This window comes from Moschus berezovskii, chromosome X, assembly GCF_049115385.1.
Source record: "Moschus berezovskii isolate FMDL1 chromosome X, NW_MosBer_1.0, whole genome shotgun sequence".
Lineage (NCBI taxonomy): Eukaryota > Metazoa > Chordata > Mammalia > Artiodactyla > Moschidae > Moschus > Moschus berezovskii.
The window spans coordinates 4,625,749-4,649,490 of record NC_142488.1 but is presented as its reverse complement, the minus strand read 5'-3'; the positions used below and the strand labels follow the sequence as shown (position 1 = coordinate 4,649,490).

Below are 23,742 nucleotides of genomic sequence, written 5' to 3'. Positions count from 1 at the left end.
AAATGGCATTATTTCATTCTTTTTTATGGCTGAGTAATATTCCAGTGTGTGTGTCTGTGTGTGTGTGTGTGTGTGTGTATGCCACACCTTCTTTATCCATTCATCTGTTGATGGACATTTAGGTTCTTCCCTGTCCTAGCTATTGTAGAGTGCTGCAGTGAACATTGCAGGTACGCGTATCTTTTCGAATTAGAGTTTCCTTTGGATATATGCCCAGGAGTGAAATTGCTGGGTCATATGGTAGCTCTACTTTTAGTTATTTTGAGGAACCTCCATACTGTTTTCCAAACTGGCTGCACCAGTTTACATTCCCACCAACATTGTGGCATATTATGTGGTTTTTCATAAAAAAAATGAAGAGCTTTTAGTGAGTTTCTTCCAAACCTGTCAGGTACCTTATGAAGAAGCAGTCTTTGAGATCAGAAGAGACTCTTCACCCTTCAATAGTTGGGCATAAGGTGGTAGAAAAGGCATTTCTATTCCATTCAGTTGACTTTTCAGCAAGCTGACATAAATCTATATTTAAAATTAATTTATTCCATTCTGTAATTATAGCAAGATGCCCACTTTATGATTTTCCTTTATAAATCCCTGCTTATACTTTAGGAGTTTGGCATTCACATGTGCTGGACAAGATTCTTTAGAGTGTCTTAGACAGCAAGGAGATGAGACCAGTCAATCCTGAAGGAAGTCAACCCTGAATGTTCATTGGAAGGATTGATGCTGACACTCAAGCTCCAGTGCTTTGGCCACCTTATGCAAAGAGCCAACTCATTGGAAAAGACCGTGATGCTGGGAAAGATTGAAGGCGGGAGGAGAAGGGGACGACAGAGGATGAGATGGTTGGATGGCATCAGCGACTCAATGGACATGAGTTTGAGCAAGCTCCGGGAGATGGTGCAGGGCAGGGAAGCCTGGTGTGCTGCAGTCCATGGGGTTGCAGAGAGTTAGACATGACTTAGCAACTGAACAACAAAGATGATAGTCGGCTATTTTATTTTAAAAATACCTCATTATTAATCAACTGTTTTGTGTCACTTTATGCTTTTAAAATAACATGATGGTTTAGCCACAGACATAACTCTAGAAGCCATCAATATTGGTAATTAAAGGAAAGCTCAATTTCAGGAACACAAAATGAATTTGTTAATTATAAGTTGTTTTGCGTGTAAAGGTCAGGTGTTATTTGATCTGTATTTAATTATGATGGTCAATTAAATTTTTTTTTCCATTTCATTCCTTGCATTTCAGTGAGGAAGAGTGCAGAATTTAGCTAGTTGGCAAAAATGAATGGGATCAACATAATGGAACTTTTCTTGGAAACTGAATATTATGCAATATTCCATAGTCATCCTGTTGAAAATTAGCCATGATTTCCCGTTCCCCAGCCAATTTCTCTGGGGTTAGAAGCATGTTAGCCGATCCAAGGCCTTGCTCCAGTGGGGAATACTAGTTGGTTTTTAAACAAAACTTGAATAATTAGGTAAAAGGTATTCTGTTTTTCATCATATGCTGTTTCCCTTCTTAAAGTAAATTCATTTCACAGTTGCTTTACCTATATAAATTAGGTTATAAAAATATATCCACAGTGAGACCAAGATAATATGAAGGGGTCTTACAAGTTGAGTGCTGTAGTAGACTCTTCATTGGAGAAATGGACTTTCAAATCTCCTGGTCAGCAAGGGCGTGTTGAGTCAGTTCAGTTGCTCCGTTGTGTCTGACTCTTTGCGACCCCATGGACTGTAGCACGTCAGGCCTCCCAGTCCATCACCATCTCCTGGAGCTTGCTCAAACTCATTTCCTTTGAATCAGTGATGCCATCCAACCATCTCATCCTCTGTCATCCCCTTCTCCTTTTGCCTTCAATCTTTCCCAGCATCAGTGTCTTTTCCTAGTGAGTCGGCTCTTTGACAATCAAGTGGCCAAAGTATTGGAACTTCAGCTTCAGCATCAGTCTTTCCAATGAATATCCGGGAATGATTTCCTTTAGGTTGAACTGGTTCGATTTCCTCGCTGTCCACAGGACTCTCAAGAGTCTTCTCCAGCACCGCAGTTTGAAAGCATCAATTCTTTGGCGCTCAGCCTTCTTTATGGTCCCACTCTTTCATCCATACTTGGCTACTGGGAAAACCATAGCTTTGACTCTTTGGACATTCATCGTCTAAGTGATGGGTCTGCTTTTTAATATGCTGGTCTAGGTTCGTCATAGCCTTTCTTCCAAGGAGGATATTTAATAATTGAGAATTCACCAGGAAGACAGCATGGTCAAACTATTCCACCAAAGGATCAATTTGAGTGTGTGTTACACAGCCCAGTAGCCCTTTCCTAGGTTATTTCATTCACTTGCTGCTAATGTTGTATTGTGTTTCCTCTCAGACCTTCCCAGGGTCTTTCCTAATCAGCCTTTTCTTCCTACAGTATTGTGTGAAGTTTCAGGTGAACAGCAATGTGATTCAGTTTGATGGGTGTATGGATAGATAGATAGATGGATGGATGTCCATTCTTGGTTATTACAAGATATTGATTAAATCTAGTTCCCTCTGCTATACGCTAAGATCTTTTGTTTATATAGTTTATATATAGCAGGGTGTGTGTGTTAATCCCAAACCTGCAGTTCCTACCACTTTGTATCCCCGATGGTAACCATAAGTTTGTTTTTTGTGTTAGTCTATATCTATTTTGTAAATAAGCTGATTTGTAGTATTTTTTAGATTGCATGTATCGGGGGCTTCACTGATAGCTAAACTGTTAAAGAATCCGCCTGCAATGCAGGAGACCCCAGTTTGATTCCTGAGTCTGGAAGATCCACCGGAGAAAGGATAGGCTACCCAGTCCAGTATTCTTGGGCTTTCCTGGTGGCTCAGCTGGTAAAGAATTCTACTGCAATGACGGAGACCTGGGTTCGATCCCTGGGTTGGGAAGATCCCCTGGAGAAGGGAACGGCTACCCACTCCAGTGTTCTGGCCTGGAGAATTCCACAGACTGTATAGTCCATGAGATTGTGTGTATAAGTGATATCATATATTTCTCTTTCTCTGACTGACTTCACTTAGTATGATCAACTCTGCATCGATCCATGTTGCTGCAAATGGCCTTACTTCATCCTTTTTCATGGCTGAGTAGTATTGCGCTGTATATATGTGCCACGTCTTCTTTATCCGTTCTCCCAAGGCAATAGAAATAAAAGTGAAAATAAACAAATGGGACCTCATCAAACTTCCAATGATTTGCACAGCAAATGAAACCTTAAACTCTCTTCTTAACCTAGTTCCAAGGTTCCCATTGAAAACCAACATTGGAAAACTTGGGAATATTTCTGTATACAATTAAGATTACATGATTTAGTTGGCATGACTAGCTTTTGACAGAAATGAAGAAGAATGTCTGGGTATTTTTTTTTTTTAATATATATTTAGTTGTTAGTGTCTTATGGACAAATAACAAACCAGGTTAATTCTTATCTGCCCCTAGAGAGTATCCAGTCGTAAATACTAGGAAACCCAGCAACAAGCCATGCTTGTCTTGCAGTTAAGGATGAAATAGTGTATCTAATAGTGAGCTTCCCTGGTGGCTCAGCTGGTAAAGAATTCACTGCAATACGGGAGACCTGGGTTCGATCCCTGGGTTGGGAAGATCCCCTTGAGAAGGGGTTGGCTACCCACTCTAGTATTCTGGCCTGGAGAATCCCATGGACTGTATAGTCCATGGGGTAGCAAAGAGTTGGACACGACTGAGCAACTTTCACTTCGACTTAGTGTGTCTAAGCAGATCAGCATATTTAGAATTTGTACACTTTGTGAGAAACTATCAAAATTATGTTTCAAATTTGTAACATTGAGTTATATAAATCATCTTTATTTCTTAAATACAATTTGTAGTGTCATGAATACCATATAAATACAAATTCTGTTGGGCTTCCCTGGGGGCTTAGTGGTAAGGAACCCGACTGCCAGTACCAGAGAGGGGGGCTGTGATCCTCTGGGTCTGAAAGATCCCCTGCAGGAGGAAATGACAACCCACTCCAGTATTCTTGCCTCTGAAATCTTATGGACAGAGAAGCCTGGTGGGCTACAGTCCATGGAGACACAAAAAGTCGCACACAGCCACAGAGCATGCAGACAGACACAGACATGCACACACACACACATATATTTCATACATGTTTCATAAGCACAATGTGATGGCAAAAATGTATGACTTTCCTAATAAGTTTTAAAATATTTGTGCTAAAAATGAATTGTAGCTCACAAATGAAATAAAGCTGTCTGTAGGTTTTCAAAATACATGTCAAAATCCACTCATATCATTTTCCCTCAGCTTTTATCACATTGGTTGGGTCATTGTGTGGATATCAGAAATTTGGTTGAATAAGGACCTCCATCATTTTCTCAGCCTGACTGCAGCTATAATATATTTTTGCCTTGCATTTCTCTTTAGACTCTGAGTACCCAATAAACACTAAATAAGTAATAAACCTGCACTGAATATACGGACTGAACAGATAAATAGGCATCACCTTCGTGCAAAGTTATTCACCAACATTTTTCAGGCGGAGCTTATAAGCTTCCTTTATCGTCTGCATAATCTTTTTTTTTTTATTGAAGTGCAGTTGATTTACAATGTTGTTTTAATTTCTGCTGTACAGCAGTGTGACTCATACATACATATTCTTTTCCACGATGGTGTATCAGAGGATATTGAATATAGTTCACTGTACGCTATGCTCTTGTTCATCCATCCTCTGTGTGATAATTTGCACCTACGAATCCCAAACTCCCACCCGATCCCTCCCTCCACCCTGTCCGCCTTGGCGGCCACGAGACTCTTCTCTGTCTGGGAGTCATTTTCTGTTTTGTAGTTAAGTTCATTGGTGTCCAATTTAGGATTTCACAAGTGATATCACAGGATATTTGTCTTCCTCTGTTTGACTTACTTCACTTATTATGAAAATCTCTAGGCTCATCAGTGTTGCTATAAATGGCATGATTTCACTCCTTTTTGTGGCTGCGTAATATTCCTGTACGGAGAAGGCAATGGCAAGCCACTCCAGTACTCTTGCCTAGAAAATCCCATGGATGGAGGAGCCTGGTAGGCTGCAGTCCATGGGTATATGTGTGTATGCACTGCATCATCTTTTTTTAAATCAATAATATTTTGTTTTTTTCTTTTTTATTAACTGGAAGAAAATTTACAGTGTTGTGTTGTTTTCTGCCCTTCAACAATGAAAATCAGCCATAATTATGCACATATCATAAAAAATATGAAACGATCCATGAAGTTTTGTGTCATGCTTGCTCAGGGGCCATGCTAATCTTTTCTGTATGGTCCAATTTTAGTGTATGTGCTGCAGAAACACGCACTATACCACATCTTCTTTTTGAAATTTTTATTGTAAGATATTTGTTTTATTATAAGATACCACATCTTCTTTATACATACATCTGTAGGTGGGCATTTAGGCTATTTGCACACACGGCTATCATGAATACTATCATCTGTATAATACAGACAAGAGCCTAGGGAGACCAGTTTTCCACTTTTCCTATGGCATTCTTTTATTGGTCAACAGACACCATTCCTTACTTGCTTTCTGTGGGTGAAACAGAAATAAATGGCAGGATTTGTGATATCACATTTGTAGCATAAAGATCTAAATAAATCATCTTTATGTCTTAAATACAATTTGGAGTGTCACAAAAAACATGTAAGTGCAAAAGTTATATGGGCTCTCTAAGAAGCATGATGCTTTCTAAAAAGTACATCATCCAGTTAGGTTCTCAAGCTGTGCTATTGGACTAAGATGTACTCTTCTCAGCTTTACAGCTGAGAAATGTGAGGCTTTGCTGTAGATTCAAAGCCAAAGCTGACTGCCTCTGTGTGTGTGTATGCCTGGGTGTGGGCACACATTTGTGCAGTTGTGTCTCTTTGAGAGCCCGTGGACTGCAGCCCGACAGGCTCCTCTGTCCATGGGATTCTCCAGGCAAGAATACGGGAGTGTCTCTTTGAGACCCCCGTGGACTGCAGCCCGCCAGGCTCCTCTGTCCATGATTTTCTCCAGGCAAGAATACGGGAGTGGGTTGCCATTTACTCCTCCAGGGCATCATCCCGACACAGGGGTCAAACCCAAATCTCCTGGATGGGCAGGTGGATTCTTTACCATTAGCGCCATCTGGAAAGTCCCCTACTGCGTGACTCCAGTGCAAAATAGTAACATGCTCCTGACCTGGGAGCAGATACCCGTCATAAAAACTGTTAGGTTCTATCACTGTAACTCACGTAATGCAGTGAACTGACTTGAAAGAACTGAGACCACTAGGAGAAACTTGAGAAGGGACTCGCGTTGGTGGTGGGTAAGAGATGAAATGTCATTACCTGTATCTGTGGTTGATTACTGCATAAAGCCATGGACCACGGAGGTTATAGAGTCGGTCTCCAGGTGCCGCTGTGCTCCATAATCAGATAGTAAGTTTTGAAGTGAGGCTATGTACAGGAGGAAGGCACCTTACAGGATGCTGGCAGCCATATAAACCGTGTCCTAAGAAGACATGGGTTTCCCAGGTAGCTCAGCTGGTAAAGAATCCGCCTGCAATGCAGGAGACCCTGGTTCGGTTCCTGGGTCAGGAAGATCTGCGGGAGAAGGGATAGTCTACCCACACCAGTAGCCTTTCTGGTGACTCAGCTGGTAAAGAGTCCACCTGCAATGTGGGAGACCTGGGTTTGATCCTTGGGTTGGGAAGATCCCCTGGAGAAGGGAATGGCTACCCACTCCAGTATTCTGGCCTGGAGAATTCCATGGACTGTATAGACCACGGGGTTGCAAAGAATCAGACACGACTGAGCGACTTTCTGTTTCACCTTCAGGAAGAGATGGAAGATACTGTGTTCAGAGAGCAATGGAGATGCAAGGTGTATCCCAGGGGATAGTCAGGTGGAATGCGGTAGATTTGTTGGCTAAAGGGCATGTGTCAAGCATGGCCAGCAAGGTAGAGATGGACCATAGCAGATGGCCTTGGACATCCCACTAATACATTTGACTTTCACACAAGCTTGCTCTGTTGTGTGTATACATGTTTATGTTGGTGTACAATGGTTAAAAAAGCAGTTATACATGGGGAAAAAAAGCAGTTACTTAAAATTAAGCATGAAAATCATGTATAGCCACCTTCTTAGTATTAGTCACTCAGTCATGTCCGAGTCTTTACGACCCTATGGACCATAGCCCACCAGGCTCCTCTGTCCATGCGGATTCTCCAGGCAAGAATACTGGAGTGGGTTGCCATTTCCTCCTCCAGGGGATCTTCCCAACCCAGTGATCGAACCTGGGTCTCCTGCATTGCAGGCACGTTTTTAACCATCAGAGCCACCAGGAAAGTCCCTTCCTAGAGACAAACACTATGAACTATTTGATTTCCTTGCATAGATTATATTTCACACAACCTTCTTGTTATATTCATAAAAGTGGGATGTATAATACAAAATATTGCGTTTTCTCTGAAGACATCTTAGTCGTGATTCTGTGTTTACACATAGAAATAATCTGTATCATTTTATATACGTACACAGCCTCCTGTTACACGGATTTAGCCAACAGAATTCACGCAACGAATCTATTCATGGATTTTGAGATTGTTATCATTGATGTGTTATTGTTCAGTTGCTAATTTGTGTTCAACTGTTCATGACCCCGTGAACTACAGCCTACCTGGCTTCCCTGTCTTCCATTATCTCCCTAGTATGCTCAAACTTATGTCAATTAATTTGCTGATGCTTTCCAGCCATCTTACATTCAAAATTATAATCAATAGGTATATTCTTGTTCAATCAGTGGTTAAGACTCTGTGCTTCCAACACAGGGGGCTCAGGTTCAATCTCTGGTCAAGGATTTAAGATCCCACATTCCATGAGGCTTGGCCCAAAATAATAATAATAATAATATATATATATATATATATATATATATTTAAAATTCTGAGCAGTAGCACATTGTAAACCCTCGCACATTGTAAACCTATTTCTGTACCAATACAGATTTTTATAGAAAGGATTTGTGGAAATAGAACTGCTGAGTCAGAGGGCTTCAAGTTTTGATTTTCATGTGTTTTGTCCTTTTGTATGCATTGGGGAGTGCCATAATTATATTGATGGTGTAGAAATGGATTGGAAACAGCAAGGTTGAGTGGGTGAATAAGACTTCTTATCTTGGACACTGCGATGCAGCCTTGAGGAGTGATGAAGTGTATGAGCTCTTCAAGAGATCAAATCAAAAGGATTTGACAGCCAGCTGAGTTTGTTGTCGTTCAGTCACTAAATCGTGTCTGACTCTTTGCAACCCCATGGACTGTAGCAAGCCAGGTTTCCCTGTCCTTCCCTGTCTCCTGGAGTTTTCACAAAGTCATGTCCGTAGAGTTTTTGATGCCATCCAACCATCTTATCCTCTGTCGTCCCCTTCTCCTCCCACCTTCAATCTTTTCCAGCATCAGGGTCTTTGCCAGTGAGTCAGTTCTTTACATCAGGTGGCCAAAGGATTGGATTTTCAGCTTTAGCATCAGTCCTTCCAAAGAATATTCAGGGTTGATTTCCTTTAGGATTGATTGGTTTGACCGCCTTGTTGCCCAAGGGACTCTCAAGAGTGTTCTCCAGCACCACAGTTCAAAAGCATCTATTTTTTGGCGCTCAGACTTCTCATCAACAAATCTGGATAAATATTCAACGATGGGGTTTAGATTTAAGAAAAAAAAATCTTGTTGGCTCAAAGGGGATTTGGCTCCAGACTGGCTGTTGCCAAATTCTCATCATCATGAAATGTGTTTATCAATGATCTTCACCTTTTGATCAGCGTTGTATAACAAACGGGGTTTTATCATTTTGTATTTTGTTTCCAGAATTTAATGAGTTTTAGTTTTGTGAATCCATATATTTTCAGCTAAAATACTTTAAGACATCTGTGCAGCCTCAGTGTAAATTATCAGTCAGGGATAGAATATGCTTGATGAAAACAGTGCAGGGAATCCCATTGATACCGTAATGGGCCCAAAGTTCTGAAACACGTGCTGTAGAAATCGTGTGTCCATCATCATTCTCTTAGATTTATTCTCCTGACACTGGAAATTGCTCTGGCCCTGTGCAATACTGAGATGGCAATGAAATATCATAGAAGTAGCATTAGTTACGACTTGGGCCATTTTTAAGCAAAATGAAAATTAAAATCAGACACAATCCAAATAGCTTTGCCTATCCCGCCCACAGAATTTAAATGTTTTTCCATTCTTTAGAACCTATGCACTTTTGTTAAATCATAAATGAATCCAATAACAACAATTCAAGGTGGCCAGGTTCAACCCCTGGTCAGGGACCTGGGTTCCCCATGCCTTGACTAAGACCCCACATGGCCAAATAAATAAAGAAATATTTTTTTTAAAAAAAAAAAGAAGAAAACTTCAGTTTCATTTCATAACAAGCACACCCAGTGAATGATGTTCTGTAAGCATCAAAGAACAAAAACGGGCATTTATTGTCCTGCTCCGTATTTCTACCTTAGCTCTGATTCTTGTTACACAGATTTCTGTTCCAGCTAACTTACGTGACCTAAAGCAAACCGTGACTTTTCTCATTGAAACGTTTTCATTTACACATTTCCTGTTTGCTTTTACTCTGTTGAATTAAATATTGTGTGTACACATACAAAATTCTCTGTCAAATGCAAGCACCTTGAAAAAGTAAATGCGTTTCTTCTATGTTCACTTAGTCGTTATCTTCTGTTTAATGATCACCAAAAAAAAAAAAAAAGCCCACTGTGTTGTCGTTCAATTGCTCCGTCGTGTCCTACTCTCTGTGACCCAATGGACTGCAGCACACCAGGCTTCCCTGTCCTTCACCATCTCCCAGAACTTGCCCAAACTCGTGTCCATTGAGTTGATGATGCCATCCAACCATCTCATCCTCTGTCGTCACCTTCTCCTCCTGCCCTCAATCTTTCATGCTTAGGTAATGAATTATTTCTCAAGGGATTACATCATCTGTGGCATTAAAGTCATGGTATAAACAACTGAAGTGTAGTTATTAGTACATCTGACCCCACTGGGCTTCTTACGGCCAACTTAAAGTGGGCAGAAACCTCTGTGTTCTGGAACCACTCTCTTAAACTCTTGCAGTTCAGTTGAATGAGAAACACTTAGATCCTGGTTAGCCATGCTACAACCCTCTACTTTCTGTTCCAGAGCGATATTTAGACGATATGCAGACAATACTCATTTCATTCAACGTGCAATGACAGATGGGATTTAGGATTTTTAAGCATCTTTTCCATGAATCACATTTTAAAATAAACACCCAGCCACTTAGCACATCTCGTGCGCGCGCGGGCACGTGTGTGTGTGTGTGTGTGTGTGAGTGTTTTATTCCTTCCAGTGCTTTGAATGAAACTCAGTATCAATCTGGTCCCTAATCTGTCTAAATTCAAACGACTTCTTTTGTGCGTCTCTGCTTGTTCAGTTAATGTTGTTGGAAAGGGGGTGGGGGTGGGGCGGATTACTGATTTACAAGCTCCGCTTCAGAGACAGTAAATCTCAAAAACCAGCGTTTCATCAGCTGAGATGCTTAGAGGATTTGGAGCCAGGAGTGTTTGTCCGTGAAAAGGAGCCATTTGTTTAAAATCACCGGGTTCGGCCAGTCAAGTGACTGGCTTCTGTGAACTCATCTCTAGCACGTCAGGGAAGTTGCGAGCTTATCTGGGAAACTGACCCTTCAGACCCTTCGAGCTTTCGTAAAGTGTGTGATTGTTCCCCAGTTGACACGGTGCTATCACGTTGTTCACATAATCCCAGGCTAGGAAACCCCCACCCACGGTCTGTCTGGATTCTATCAAGTACTGCAACGTGTTTTGTTTTGTTTCTACAATTTCTGATGTGAAACATTGCTAAAGGCTTTCTTTGATTTGTGAAACAGTGTCACTTCTGCTTTATGTTTTGGTTCTTTGGCCACAAGACTGGTGGGATCTTACCTCCCCGCCCAGGGTTCGAACCTGCACTGCCCCCCACCCCCTGCTTTGGAAGGTGAAGTCTTAACAACTGGACTACCAGGCATATCCATCAAATGCTGTATTTTGACGGTTAGACGAGGAAAGCAGTATGCTGTCATAAGGAATATAAAATCACTTGCATTCATTCTGGTCCTGCAACGGGAACTCTGAAGCACTGAAAAGAACAAACCAAGTGGCGGAATGGTTGGGGTAAGGGATAGTTAGGGAGTGTGGGGTGGACATGGACACACTGCTGGATTTAACATGGAGAACCAGCAAGGACCTGCTGGACAGCACAGGGGACTCTGCTCAATACTCTGTAATAACCTTATGGCTCCCAGGGGGAAGGATGGGGGGAAGGGATAGTCAGGGAGTCTGGGATGGACATGGACACACTGCTGTGTTTAACATGGAGAACCAGCAAGGACCTGCTGGACAGCACAGGGAACTCTGCTCAATGCTCTGTAATAACCTTATGACTCCCAGGGGAAAGGATGGGGGGAAGGGATACTCAGGGAGTCTGGGATGGACATGGACACACTGCTGTATTTACCTTGGAGAACCAACAGGGACATGCTGGACAGCACAGGGAACTCTGCTCAATGTCATGTGGCAGCCTGGATGGGAGGGGAGTTTGGGGGAGAAGGGATACGTGTATATGTATGGCTGAGTCCCTTCGCTGTCCACCTGAAACTATCAGCAACACTTTTAACAGATTATGCTGTTGCTGCTACTAAGTCTCTTCAGTCGTGTCCAACTCCGTGCGACCCCATAGATAGCAGCCCACCTGGCTCCCCTGTCCCTGGGATTCTCCAGGCAGGAACACTGGAGTGGGTTGCCGTTTCCTTCTCCAATGCATGAAAGTGAAAAGTGAAAGTGCAGTCACTCAGTCATGTCCAACTCTTAGCGACCCCATGGACTGCAGCCCACCAGGCTCCTCTGTCCATGGGATTTTCCAGGCAAGAGTACTGGAGTGGGGTGCCAATTTAATAAGTTATACTCCAACACAAAATAAAAGATGAAAAAATGAAAAATCCGTCCCTGGTTGTAGCAGTAAATGAAGATTCCATGTCAGACGCTATGGAAACACCAGCTTCAAAAAACCCCCGTGTACCTTTGCTGGGGTTCAGAGACACATGAAAAGCTGTTTCCTGCAGACCTTTTGGAAGGAGGTTAGACTTGCCAGCATCAAACCTTTCCATGGGATGCTTTTAGAAGGAGGATTTGCCAGGGTGCAGAATGTTAATGGTCCCTCCTATTATAGAGGTGATTTGACAGTCACGTTCTGCAGGAGAGACGGTCGTGTTTCACTGTGGTCTGGGGGGTCTCTGATTTCCTAAAGACTCATGGTTTACCATCCGTTGCAAATCGTCAGGCTCATCTGCAGAAAAATAAGTGAGGAGGTCATTCCTTGAGAGCGAAGCGTAGGGGAGAGGCAGATGGAGGGAGGATGGGTTAAAACCAGAATGGTTCTGTCAGAAAATTCCTGGAGCCTTTAGGAGGGAATCACCTCTTTGCAGAATGGAGGGACAGAGGCTGTCTCTTTATGGTTATTATCCGGTACCCAGACCGTCATCATCAACCGGTTGCATCCATAAAGGCAGCTGAAAGAGGCTTCTCCCCTCCCCGAGCAAAGTGGGATTCATTTTATGAGAAGGCATGTCAAATGCAGGAGGGATGAATGCAGGTGGGGAGGGGGTTCCAGAACATTCTCCAGCAGGAAAGTGCAACCTGGCAGTTGACATCCTTGTATTTACTTGGGCAAGGAGGTTGGGAGTCCGGATGACTGCAATTTCAGAGTAACAATGGCAAAAAAAAAAACAACCACCTTCTTGCTGCTTTTATTTGAAGTAGACCATTCATGCCCAATCCCCTCCTGGTTCACACACCCCATGGCTCATAGGTACTCAGGCAAACTATGGGAAGGTAACCTCATTCCTCAGTTGGTGAAATATCTCATCCTTTATGATTTTGTTCTAGGTTTTGAGAAGCTGGTACTCTGAGGATTTCTTGGATTGCTGCCGGCTTAGCTTGTGTGCTCAGTTGCTCGGTCATGTCTGACTCTTTGGGACCGCATAGATGGTAGCGCGCCAGGCTCCTCTGTCCAGGGGGAGATCCCTGATAAGAATACTGGAGTGCGTTGGGCTGTCCTTCCCTTCTCCAGGCGATCTTCAGACCCAGGGATCAAACCCAAGTCTCCTGCTTGTCAGGAGAACTCTTAACCACTGAACCACCTGGGAAGCCCTCCAGGTTTTCTTAAGGAGGTCTTTGAAGGCATTGGTTCTCATTTCTGTTATTTTCAGTCCCAAAGAGGCTGTCTTCATGTAAACACTGTGCTTACCGGCCATGCTTATTTAATAAGCAGTCCCTGAAATATGTGACTCTCATAACCCTTGCAATAAAGAGGAAAATAAAGGGGAGAAAGTGGAAGCAATGACAGATTTTCTCTTCTTGGGATCTCAAATCACTGGGGATGGTGACTGCAGCCATGAAATTAGAAGATGCTTGCTCAGAAGGAAAGCTATGACAAACTTCAACAGCGTATGGAAAAGCAGAGATACCACTTTGCCAACAAAGCTCCATGTAGTCAAAGCTATGCTTTTTTCCAGTAGTCATGTACAGATGTGAGAGTTGGACCATAAAGAAGGCTGAACGCTGGAGAATTGATGCTTTTGAACTGCAGAGTGGGAAAAGACCCTTTAGAGTCCTTGGATAGCAAGCAGATCAATCCAGTCAGTCCCTAAAGGAAAGCAGCCCTGAATATTCATTGGAAGGACTGATGCTGAAGCTGAAGCTCCAATCCTTTGGCCACCTGATGTGAAGGGCTGACTCACTGGAAAAGACCCTGATGCTGGGAAAGATTGAGAGCAGGAGGAGAAGGGGGTGACAGAGGATGAGATGGTTGCATGGCATTACTGACTCGATGGACGTGACTTGGGCAAACTCTGGAAGACAGTGAAGGACAGGCAAGCCTGGTGTGCTACAGTCCATGGGTCGCAAAGAGTTGGTCACAACTTAGTGAAAGAAGAACAGCCACCCAGAGGAAATATATTGGGATTTTTGTGTCGGGTCATGTAAAAGTGGGAAGTAGGGGGAAAAAAAAACTTTTTGACTCTTTTCTTTCCCCCCAGAAGTCTTACTCAAGACCGATTTGCATGTAAAGTTGGATTAGAGTTTGTGCTAGTATTTAAGCTCAGCGGACGCTTCATAAAATATTCATAGTTTTAAATCTGAGCAAGAGAGCATCTGTCTGTCCCACAGGAAGACTTCAAGCATCAGAGGAAAGCAGAGGTTCCAGGTCAGGATATTTCTGCAGTGTGAACCCAAAAGGGCATGTGATCTCAAAAATAAGAAAAAAAAAAAAAAAATCACTTTGCCACAGTGAATGCCCAGATGGTCTTCTTTGCAGCTTTTAAGGTGGCATTTAGGGTTTGATTCCTTAGCTTACAGGTTTTAAAATTAAAACTAAAACCTAAAATCCTCCTAGTTTATAAAAGAAAGTATCGCAGTCCATGCTATTTTGGGGGGACAGTTGGGGAGATTTGAATATGCATTGCCTTTTGGCTGAGATTAAAAAATTGTAAGTTTCTGCATGTAACTGTAATATCTTTTTCAATATAGAAAAAGAGAGATGCATTCCAAACTATTTAAGAGTGGCATGTCTTGATGGTTCTAATTTCCTTTGACATTTGTGAGTTGAATGGAGTTAAATAAAATGTTAATGAGGAAGTCAATGGGCAAAAGGTAACCTATACTGTTTTTATACAGAGGGCACACAGTCTTATACACACTTTTATACACAATGCAACAATCTTATACACTGATGCCACACAGACTTTTTTCCCTGAAAAATTAGTTTGTTTTTCTTTTTCCCCAAGTTTTTTTTTGTTTTTCCAAGGAAAACCTAGATATACACAGGAGTAATGACTTGAATCTAGTAAAATGAATGTTTAATCACTAAGTCGTGTCTGACTCTTTGCGAACTCAGGGACTGTAGCCCGCCAGGCTCCTCTGCCCTTGCGATTTCTCAGGCAAGAATACTGGTGTGGGTTACTATTTCCTTTTCCAGGAGGTCTTCCTAACCTAGAGATTGAATCAGCATCTCTTACATTGCTGGCGGACTCTTTACCGCTAGCCAATAAGATGTATAGGCTTCCAATATTGCCATGTATTGTGAATACTTTAGTTTCATTTTGCCTTGTATGTTAACCCCATACAAAGCCCCAGTGAGCCATTTCATTATCTTGTCAAAAGAAACAGGACTTTTGTGGTGGCTCAGTTGGTAAAGAACCCGCCTGCAATGCAGGAGACCTGGGTTGGATCCCTGGGTTGGGAAGATCCCCTGGAGAAGGAATGGCAACCCACTCCAGTATTCTGGCCTGGAGAATTCCGTGGACTGTGTAGTCCATGGGGTCGAAAAGAGTTGGACATGACTGTTCGACTTTCACTTTCTTTTCAAAAGGAAGAAAAACCATTGTAACTATTGTTTATATCATATAACCGTTTCTGCCATGAAAAGGTGCTACTCTATCGCTTCTATATATATGGAGAAAAAGCAAACAAGGAACAAAGTGACCCATGAAATGTCCTTCCAAGTAGCAGCGACGCTGTGGCCGTCTGTTCTGTAGGTGACGACCCCAAAATCTCCTGTGTTCCTCTGCAGGGTTTCTAAGCACCGGCGATCAGGCGGCCAAAGGAAACTACGGGCTCCTGGATCAGATCCAAGCCTTACGCTGGATTGAGGAGAATGTCGGGGCCTTCGGTGGGGACCCCAAGAGAGTCACCATCTTCGGCTCGGGCGCGGGCGCCTCCTGCGTCAGCCTCTTGACCTTGTCTCACTATTCAGAAGGTAAGAAGGGCATCCCCCACGCTGGGCAGGGGACCCCCTGGGACCAAGTGCTGAACCCCTCTGTGAACTCCATAGAGATCTTTTTTAAAATATTGATGTCATTTTATTTTATATATATATATACGCTGATGCTTTTAAGTCACTTCAGTCTTGTCTGACTCCGTGCGACCATATGGACCACCGCCCACCTGTCCATGGGATTCTCTAGGCAAGAATACTGGAGTGGGTTGCATTTCCTTCTCCAGTTATATATATATATAATATATAATTAAAATAATGGAAAGCGGTGATTTTTTCCAAAGAAATTCTCAAGGTGGCCTTCTGTCCTACCCTTTGATTCCAATGTGTCGCACATATTTTGGGTTTTTTTTTTTTTTTTGGCACTTTTTTCTTTTTTTTTTTTTTTTATTGAGTTGGCCCCTGCCATGCATCAGCATGAGTCGGCCCCAAGTGTACTGTGTGGAGTAGCATGGAAGCATGGGATCCTACAGACTCCTTGCTGTAGTTGCTATTTTGTCACCAAGTTGCGTCTGACTCTTTGCGACCCCCTGGACTGCAGCACACCGGGCTTCCCTGTCCATCACCAACTCCCAGAGTTTACTCAAACTCATGTCCCTTGAGTCGGGGAAGCCACCCAGCCATCTCGTCCTCTGTGGCATGTACATGACCATATGTAAAATAGACAGCCAGGAGGAATTTGCCGGGTGACACGGGGAACTCAGCACAGTGTTCTGCGATAACCTAGGGGGATCGGCTGTTATAGGAGATTACAGGGGTGAAAGTGATGGAAAGTGCTCAGTCGTCTCCAGCTCTTTGCGACCCCATGGACTGCCTACCAGGCTCCTCCATCCATGGGATTCTCCAAGCAAGCATACTGCAGTGGGTTGCCGTTTCTTTCTCCAGGGGATCTTCCTGACCCAGGGATTGAACCGGAGTCTCAATGCTTTACCATCTGAGCCACCAGGGAAGTTGTGGGTGGGGACATATATATATATATATACCTTTGGAGTTCTTATCCAAGACACATGCAGGCGGGACCGTGGTACCTCCACAGAAAATGCCCCAAAGGACTTCCCTGGTGGCCCAGTGGTTAAAGCGCCACACAAGCATTGCAGGAAGCCCAGGATTTCAAAACTAGATCCAGCATGCCGCAACCAAGACCCAGTGAAGTGAAAAGGTGTTAGTCGCTCAGTCGTGTCCCATTCTTTGCAACCCCATGGACTGTAGCCCACCAGGCTCCTCTTTCCTTGTGATTCTCCAGGCAAGGATACTGGAATGGGTTGTCATTTCATTCTCCAGGGGATCTTCCCCACCCAGGGATCAAACCCTGGTCTCTTGCATTGCAGGCAGATTCTTTAACGACTGAGCCACCAGAGAAGACCATACTGCCAAATAAATTAATTAATTTAAAAAAAAAGAAGAAAATGCCCCAAATGACACATATCCACATTCTCTTCTAACCTGGCTTGCTTTCTGATTTTTCTAACTGAGGTATAATTGACATATTCCATTAGATATATTTCCTGGGGAAGGAAATGGCAACCCACTCCAGTATTCTTTCCTGAGAAATCCCATGGACAGAGAATCCTGGACTCTAGGGAGTTCCAACGAATCGGAAATGATTGAGTGACGGACACTTGCACTTGCATTATATATATTTGATTACGTACGTTTAAAATAGTGGTTACTTTCAAGTGAATAAGGTAAGAATTCAGTCTTCGTATGAGCTGCAAAGCAATCACCACCAGAAGTCCAGTTAACTTTCATCACCATTGAGTTAAAAACTGTTTTTCCTTCTCATCAGAATTTTAAGATCCACTCTCTTGGCAACTTTTAAACATGCAGTACAGGCTTTCCTGGTGGCTCAGTGGTAACGAATCTGCCTGCCAAAGCAGGAACCCAGCTTTGGGTCGGGAAGATCCTCTGGAGGAGGGCATGGCAACGCACTCCAGTGTTCTTGCCTGGAGAATCCCAGGAACGGCGGAGCCTGGTGGGTTACAGCTCATGGGGTTGCAAAGAGTCGGCCACAGCTTCGAGATCCAAAAACAACAAATAGTATTATTAAGAATTTTAACAAGATTTTTTTTTTTTCACTTAGACTTATGACCGATAGCCATTGCTTACTATCACTGGAGGAAAATGACTTCTATAGAAATGCTTGCACCCTGTGTTTGCCTATCTGAGTTTCTTTGGTCAACTGTTATTCATTTTAGTTTTCAACTTGTAAGAAGAAGTGTGAGAGGGAGTTAGTACATGGATGATGGCTGCAGATTCATAGGTTTCATCATAAACACGGTTTGCAGCCATATGCTTATCATCTCAGGTCTTTGTTACGAACTTGACCCAAGGTGATTCCCTCTGGTCCTTTGTTGATGGACAGATAAGAGATTTTTAAAATAGAAATGAACAGGAGTTGGATGCAGGAGGTCTGGAAGCCGTGTAATAACCTCCTGACACTCCCTTCATAAACAGAGCATAAAGAACAACAAAATAAAGAAGTGTAGCCCTGGGATAACTTTTGCAAGTTCAGATGAACATTGACAATCATAATCTGAATCTTCAAGGTCGTGTTATATTTCCTCCTGTGTACATTTGTTGGTTTAAAATTTCACCGTATCTATTTGAACTGTGTATATCGAAACCACCTGAACTTTAAAAATATGTATCTTTCTTTAAAAAAAATGTGCTGTTCAATTGCTAGGTCTTGTCCGATTCTTTTGCCACCCTATGGACTTTGACCCGCCTGGCTCCTCTGTTCATGGGATTTCCCAGGCAAGAATACTAGTGTGGGTTGCCATTTCCTCCTCCAGGGGATCTTCACAACCCAGGGGTAAAACCCGACTCTCTTATGTCTCCTGCATTGACTACTAGCTTTCTTTACAAGTATGTATCTTTCTTTATAAAGACATGTGTTTACAGATATAGGGGGAGGAGTAAATTGGGAGACTGGAATTGACATCCACCACACACTACTCTAAATAAAATGGGTAACTAGTTAACAACCTACTGTATAGCACCGGGAACCCTACTTAATACTCTGTAGCGACCTACGTGGGAAAAGTCTAAAAAAGAGCAGGCATATGTATATGTATAACTGATTCGCTTTGCTGGACACTTGAAACTGACGCAACACTGGACATCAAGCGTACTCCAATAAAACTTCTTTAATGAAAAAAAATGTACCATATAAATGTGCTAAAAAAGAGGGAGAAATATAATTGTGCTGTGAGACAGCAAGAATCTTTTTTTTTTTTCTCTACCTGCAGTGTTGTGGCCAAGTTTCTGCATTGATGGTTTCATTAGCAATGTGTGATTGACAATGATTTTTAAGTCTTCTGAAATCTGAATTTCTTTTTTTTTCTTAATATATATATTTTATTGAAGTATGAAGTGAAGTTGCTCAGTCGTGTCCGACTCTTTGCGACCCCATGGACTGTAGCCCTACTACGCTCCCCCGTCCATGGGATTTTCCAGGCAAGAGTACTGGAGTGGGTTGCCATTTCCTTCTCCATTATTGAAGTATAGTTGACTTACAATGTACAGGTCCACAGCAAGGTGATTCAAGTATACATATACACACACAGACATATGTATATGTATACACAAATGTGTATACATGCATCATTTTCCATTATAGGTTATTACAACATATTGACTACAGCACTATACGGTAAAACTCTGTGATTTGTTGCTTATCTGTTTTTTTTTTTTTTACTTAGAATTCTAGCATTCTATTCATACTAAGTCAAACAAATGAAATCTGAATTTCTTGATTCTTTATTTAAAAGTGACTGTGGAGGAGCTGAATGAAAGGCTTGCTGCTGCTGCTGCTAAGTCGCTTCAGTCATGTCCGACAGGCTCCCCCGTCCCTGGGATTCTCCAGGCAAGAACACTGGAGTGGGTTGCCATTTCCTACTCGAACGCGTGAAAGTAAAAAGTGAAAGTGCTTACGCTTATGTTAACCCTTTATTCAAAAAAGGAAAATAAAATGAGTACGTTAGATCATTAGTGATAACAATTCCTATACCATTTCAGAAGATAATGATACTTTCCCATTTGTCAGTGGCTCTCATCACAGTTCTCCATTTACAAAATAGTCAGGTCCAACTTGAGTAGTAATCAAACACATGTCAGCCAAAACTAATGGAGGAAGAGTGTTAATTACTTAAATCGATAGATCCGAAGCGATTATGGTAGTGCCTTGCATGGGTCATTTCTACAAAGCAGCTCTGCAGTTACAGTCCAGCACTACAGAATCAAGACTTCCCAGTCAAAACATACCCAGACTGCTGACCTTGGAATTCCACTTCTAGTGGCAGCGCTTAATGAAATCAAGGTACAGAAGGGGAAAAGGGTATTCTCATGCAAATGTCCACCACAGCATTCTCGTAGCAAGGAATGAAATAGAAACCTACAAGACTGAAAAGATAAGAACGTTGTAAGAAACATGTACATTTACTCAAAGCAATGATCATTTGGTTCGAGAATTGTGGTTCACATACGCATTAGACCAGCACACCCAGTGTGAAGGGGTCATTCAGCAAACCATCATCTTGACGGGGTACCACGTTTCCCTTGACCCTGTTGTGGACAAGGATGCCATTCCAGGCACTTCTCAGACCCTGATGGAGCAGGGAGAGTTTCTTAATTATGACATCCAGTATACTATCCAGGTGTTAGGCACAATTGGAAAAGACTCTGTTTGCTCAGAAAGACTGAAGCGGGTGGCAGAGAATCAGAGGGTTGCATGGCATCACCGACTCAATGAACATGAATTTGAGCAAACTATGGGACACAGTGAAGGACAGGGAAGCCTGGTGTACTGCAGTCCGTGGGGTGGCAAAGAGTCAGACCTGACTTAGTGACGGAACAGCTATGAAAACTATGTCCAGACCAGCGGCGTGAAAAACACCAAGGAGTGATACTAAAAATATTAACGTAACTCCCATTTTATAGTATGAAATATAGGGGATATTTTCTTCCATTTTTTGAGCTTTATCACAGGTTATATTGCTTCCTGGACAAACAAATATATATATGTACACAGCTATCTCAGTCACGGCCAACAGTTGTGAGACAGAGAGAAAAAAAAAAAGTATGCATTCCTTCCAGCAGCATTTTTCCTGATTCTGGTTGTCTTGATTTATGATTGTCTTTATTAGGTCAAATATGGACCTTGTTTCCCTGAGGTGCTTTAAAGCAGTGGTCCCCAACCTATTTTGGCACCAGGGACCAAAAGTTCTGTGGAAGACAGTCTTTCCAAGGACCAGGGGCTGGGGGATGGTTTCAGAATGAATCATTCATTACATTTATAGTGTATTTTATTCCTACTTTTAATTGCATCAGATCCACCTCAGATCATCAGGCATTAGATCCCGGAGACCAAGGACCCCTTGCTTTAAGACATTTATGCTGAGAAGCAAACACACAAGTCAATAGTTGCCCATTTCCAATGGAATGATAAACGTTGGGAAACTGGCCATCAAATGAGCTTGATGGTGTGTGGGACAAAGTCAGATTTGTTTCACATTTCAATCTTGTGTGGGCAGCCCTCCAGTCTTTAGAATCGCATTTTCCCGATGGCAGTGATATTTCCTTCATCCTTAGTTGCACGTAGGACCTTAAACACGGAGAGGACAAGAGCTGGTGGACTCCAGGCTGAATGCTTTATTCTCCCAGCAACTCGTGAGGCCCTGGAACTAGATCCTGCGGGGGCTCAGGGCAAAGACAGGAAGAGATAAGGAACAGAATACCGTGATCTTATAGCCCTTCGTCACTTGTATTGGAGTAGTGAAAAGTAGACTTCACTGGAGACTTGGTCGAGCCATTAAAACTTCTCCTTCCAATGCAAGGGGTGTGCGTTTTATATCTGATCAGGGAACTAAGTTCCCATATGTCTCACAGAAAGACAGAAAACAGAAGCAATACTGTGAGAAATTCAACCAAGACTTTCCCCAGTGACTCAGACAATAAAGAATCCCCCTGCAATGTAGGAGACCCAGGTTTGATCCCTGGCTTGGGAAGATCCCCTGGAGAAGGCAATGGCAACCCACTCTAGAATTCTTGCCTGGAGAATCCCATGGACAGAGGAGCGTGGCAGACTACAGTCCATGGGATCTCAGAGAGTTGGACACGACTGAGTGACTAACACTTTCCTTAAAAACGGTCCACATCAAAAAAAAAAAAATTAAAAAAAAAAAAAACCTTTTGTTTATCTCTGGACATTCACGTACTAGACTGATCAGATGGTAAATTTTAAGCTACACGGAATTTTACTTGTAAAACAGCCTAAAAGTTTTTAAACCATTTCTCAACAAATGACGTTTAAAACATAGCAGGATAAGTTATACCAAAGTCTGGGTTTTGAATGGATGCCATTTTGGGATTAATGATTTTTTCTTTTTTTTTTTTTTTTTTAGAAAAGAAAGTATGTTTTAGTGGGGGCATTTGAGTGAAGGTACTTCAGGAATAGATAATGTAATGGATTTATTTTAATTGCAATTTTTTTTTAGCACGTTCAGTGTATGGAGCGTGGAAATAAAAACGCATTCCAGAATGTTATGCTCTGAACCTGATGTCGATGGAATTCACCCATCCCTTCCGCCCAATAAAGTGGCACCCGGTTTTGCCAATAAGGCAAAACAGCCTTTGGCCTCTTATGACCACAAAGCATGTTTTAGGGGATGGAGGGGCTATGATCACTCTGCGAAGCTTTATTTACATCTAAGGATGGAGCCGTATTGTACCCAGTCCGGGAAGAGGAGAGCGATTGTATCTTTTATGACCACTGCTGCCAGGATGTAAAGGCAGTTTCCTTTTCCTGAATAGTGGTGTGTGTGCGAGAGAGCATCCTTCAAGTCCAGCGAGAGGGGAAGGGGAGGGACCAAGAACCAGAGAGATATGGCAGAGAGAGAGATGCTGAAAGGGCTGCAGTGCTCCCGCATCCAGAAACTCATGTCCCCCCGCGGGACAGTCAGAGCCCTCTTTGCCAGGTGGAAGGCTGCCCTTCTGTCTCTCGGGTTTGTCATCTGCGTGTCCGCCATTTCGCCCCTGCAGGTCTCTTCCAGAAGGCCATCATCCAGAGCGGGACCGCCTTGTCGAGCTGGGCCGTCAATTACCAGCCCGCCAAGTACACTCGGATCCTGGCAGACAAAGTAGGCTGCAACATGCTGGACACCACGGACATGGTGGAGTGCCTGCGGAACAAGAATTACCGGGAGCTCATCCAGCAGACCATCACGCCGGCCACCTACCACATCTCCTTCGGGCCCGTCATCGACGGGGACGTCATCCCCGACGACCCCCAGATCCTCATGGAGCAGGGCGAGTTCCTCAACTACGACATCATGCTGGGCGTCAACCAGGGCGAGGGGCTCAAGTTCGTGGACGGCATCGTGGACCACGAAGACGGCGTGACGCCCAATGACTTTGACTTCTCCGTGTCCAACTTCGTGGACAACCTGTACGGCTACCCGGAGGGCAAGGACACCCTGCGGGAGACCATCAAGTTCATGTATACGGACTGGGCAGACAAGGAGAACCCGGAGACGCGCCGCAAGACCCTGGTGGCTCTGTTCACGGACCACCAGTGGGTGGCCCCTGCCGTGGCCACCGCAGACCTGCACGCCCAGTACGGCTCACCCACCTACTTCTACGCCTTCTACCACCACTGCCAAAGCGAGATGAAGCCCAGCTGGGCGGACTCGGCCCACGGCGACGAGGTCCCTTACGTCTTCGGCATCCCCATGATCGGTCCCACCGAGCTCTTCAGCTGCAACTTCTCCAAGAACGACGTGATGCTCAGCGCGGTGGTCATGACGTACTGGACCAACTTCGCCAAAACCGGGTAGGTTCTCCCCCACCATCACGCTATTGC

General features: G+C 43.3%; 1 protein-coding gene and 1 non-coding gene across 4 annotated transcripts in view; one reads left to right on the top strand and one right to left on the bottom strand.

Moving 5' to 3' along the window:
* The window catches only part of LOC148773208 (neuroligin-4, X-linked), a 306,595-nt gene that overhangs the window by 269,116 nt on the left and 13,737 nt on the right, over nt 1-23,742 (top strand). For all 3 annotated transcript variants that reach the window (XM_088833548.1, XM_088833547.1, XM_088833549.1), the window contains 2 exons: nt 15,681-15,866; nt 22,923-23,712. In XM_088833548.1, coding sequence (XP_088689674.1) covers nt 15,681-15,866; nt 22,923-23,712 — 976 coding nt within the window. The remainder of the gene's footprint in view (nt 1-15,680; nt 15,867-22,922; nt 23,713-23,742) is intronic.
* Nucleotides 5,255-5,356, bottom strand: LOC129535296 (U6 spliceosomal RNA). Its single transcript, XR_008681573.1, has one exon. It is a non-coding gene; the product is annotated as a U6 spliceosomal RNA (small nuclear RNA).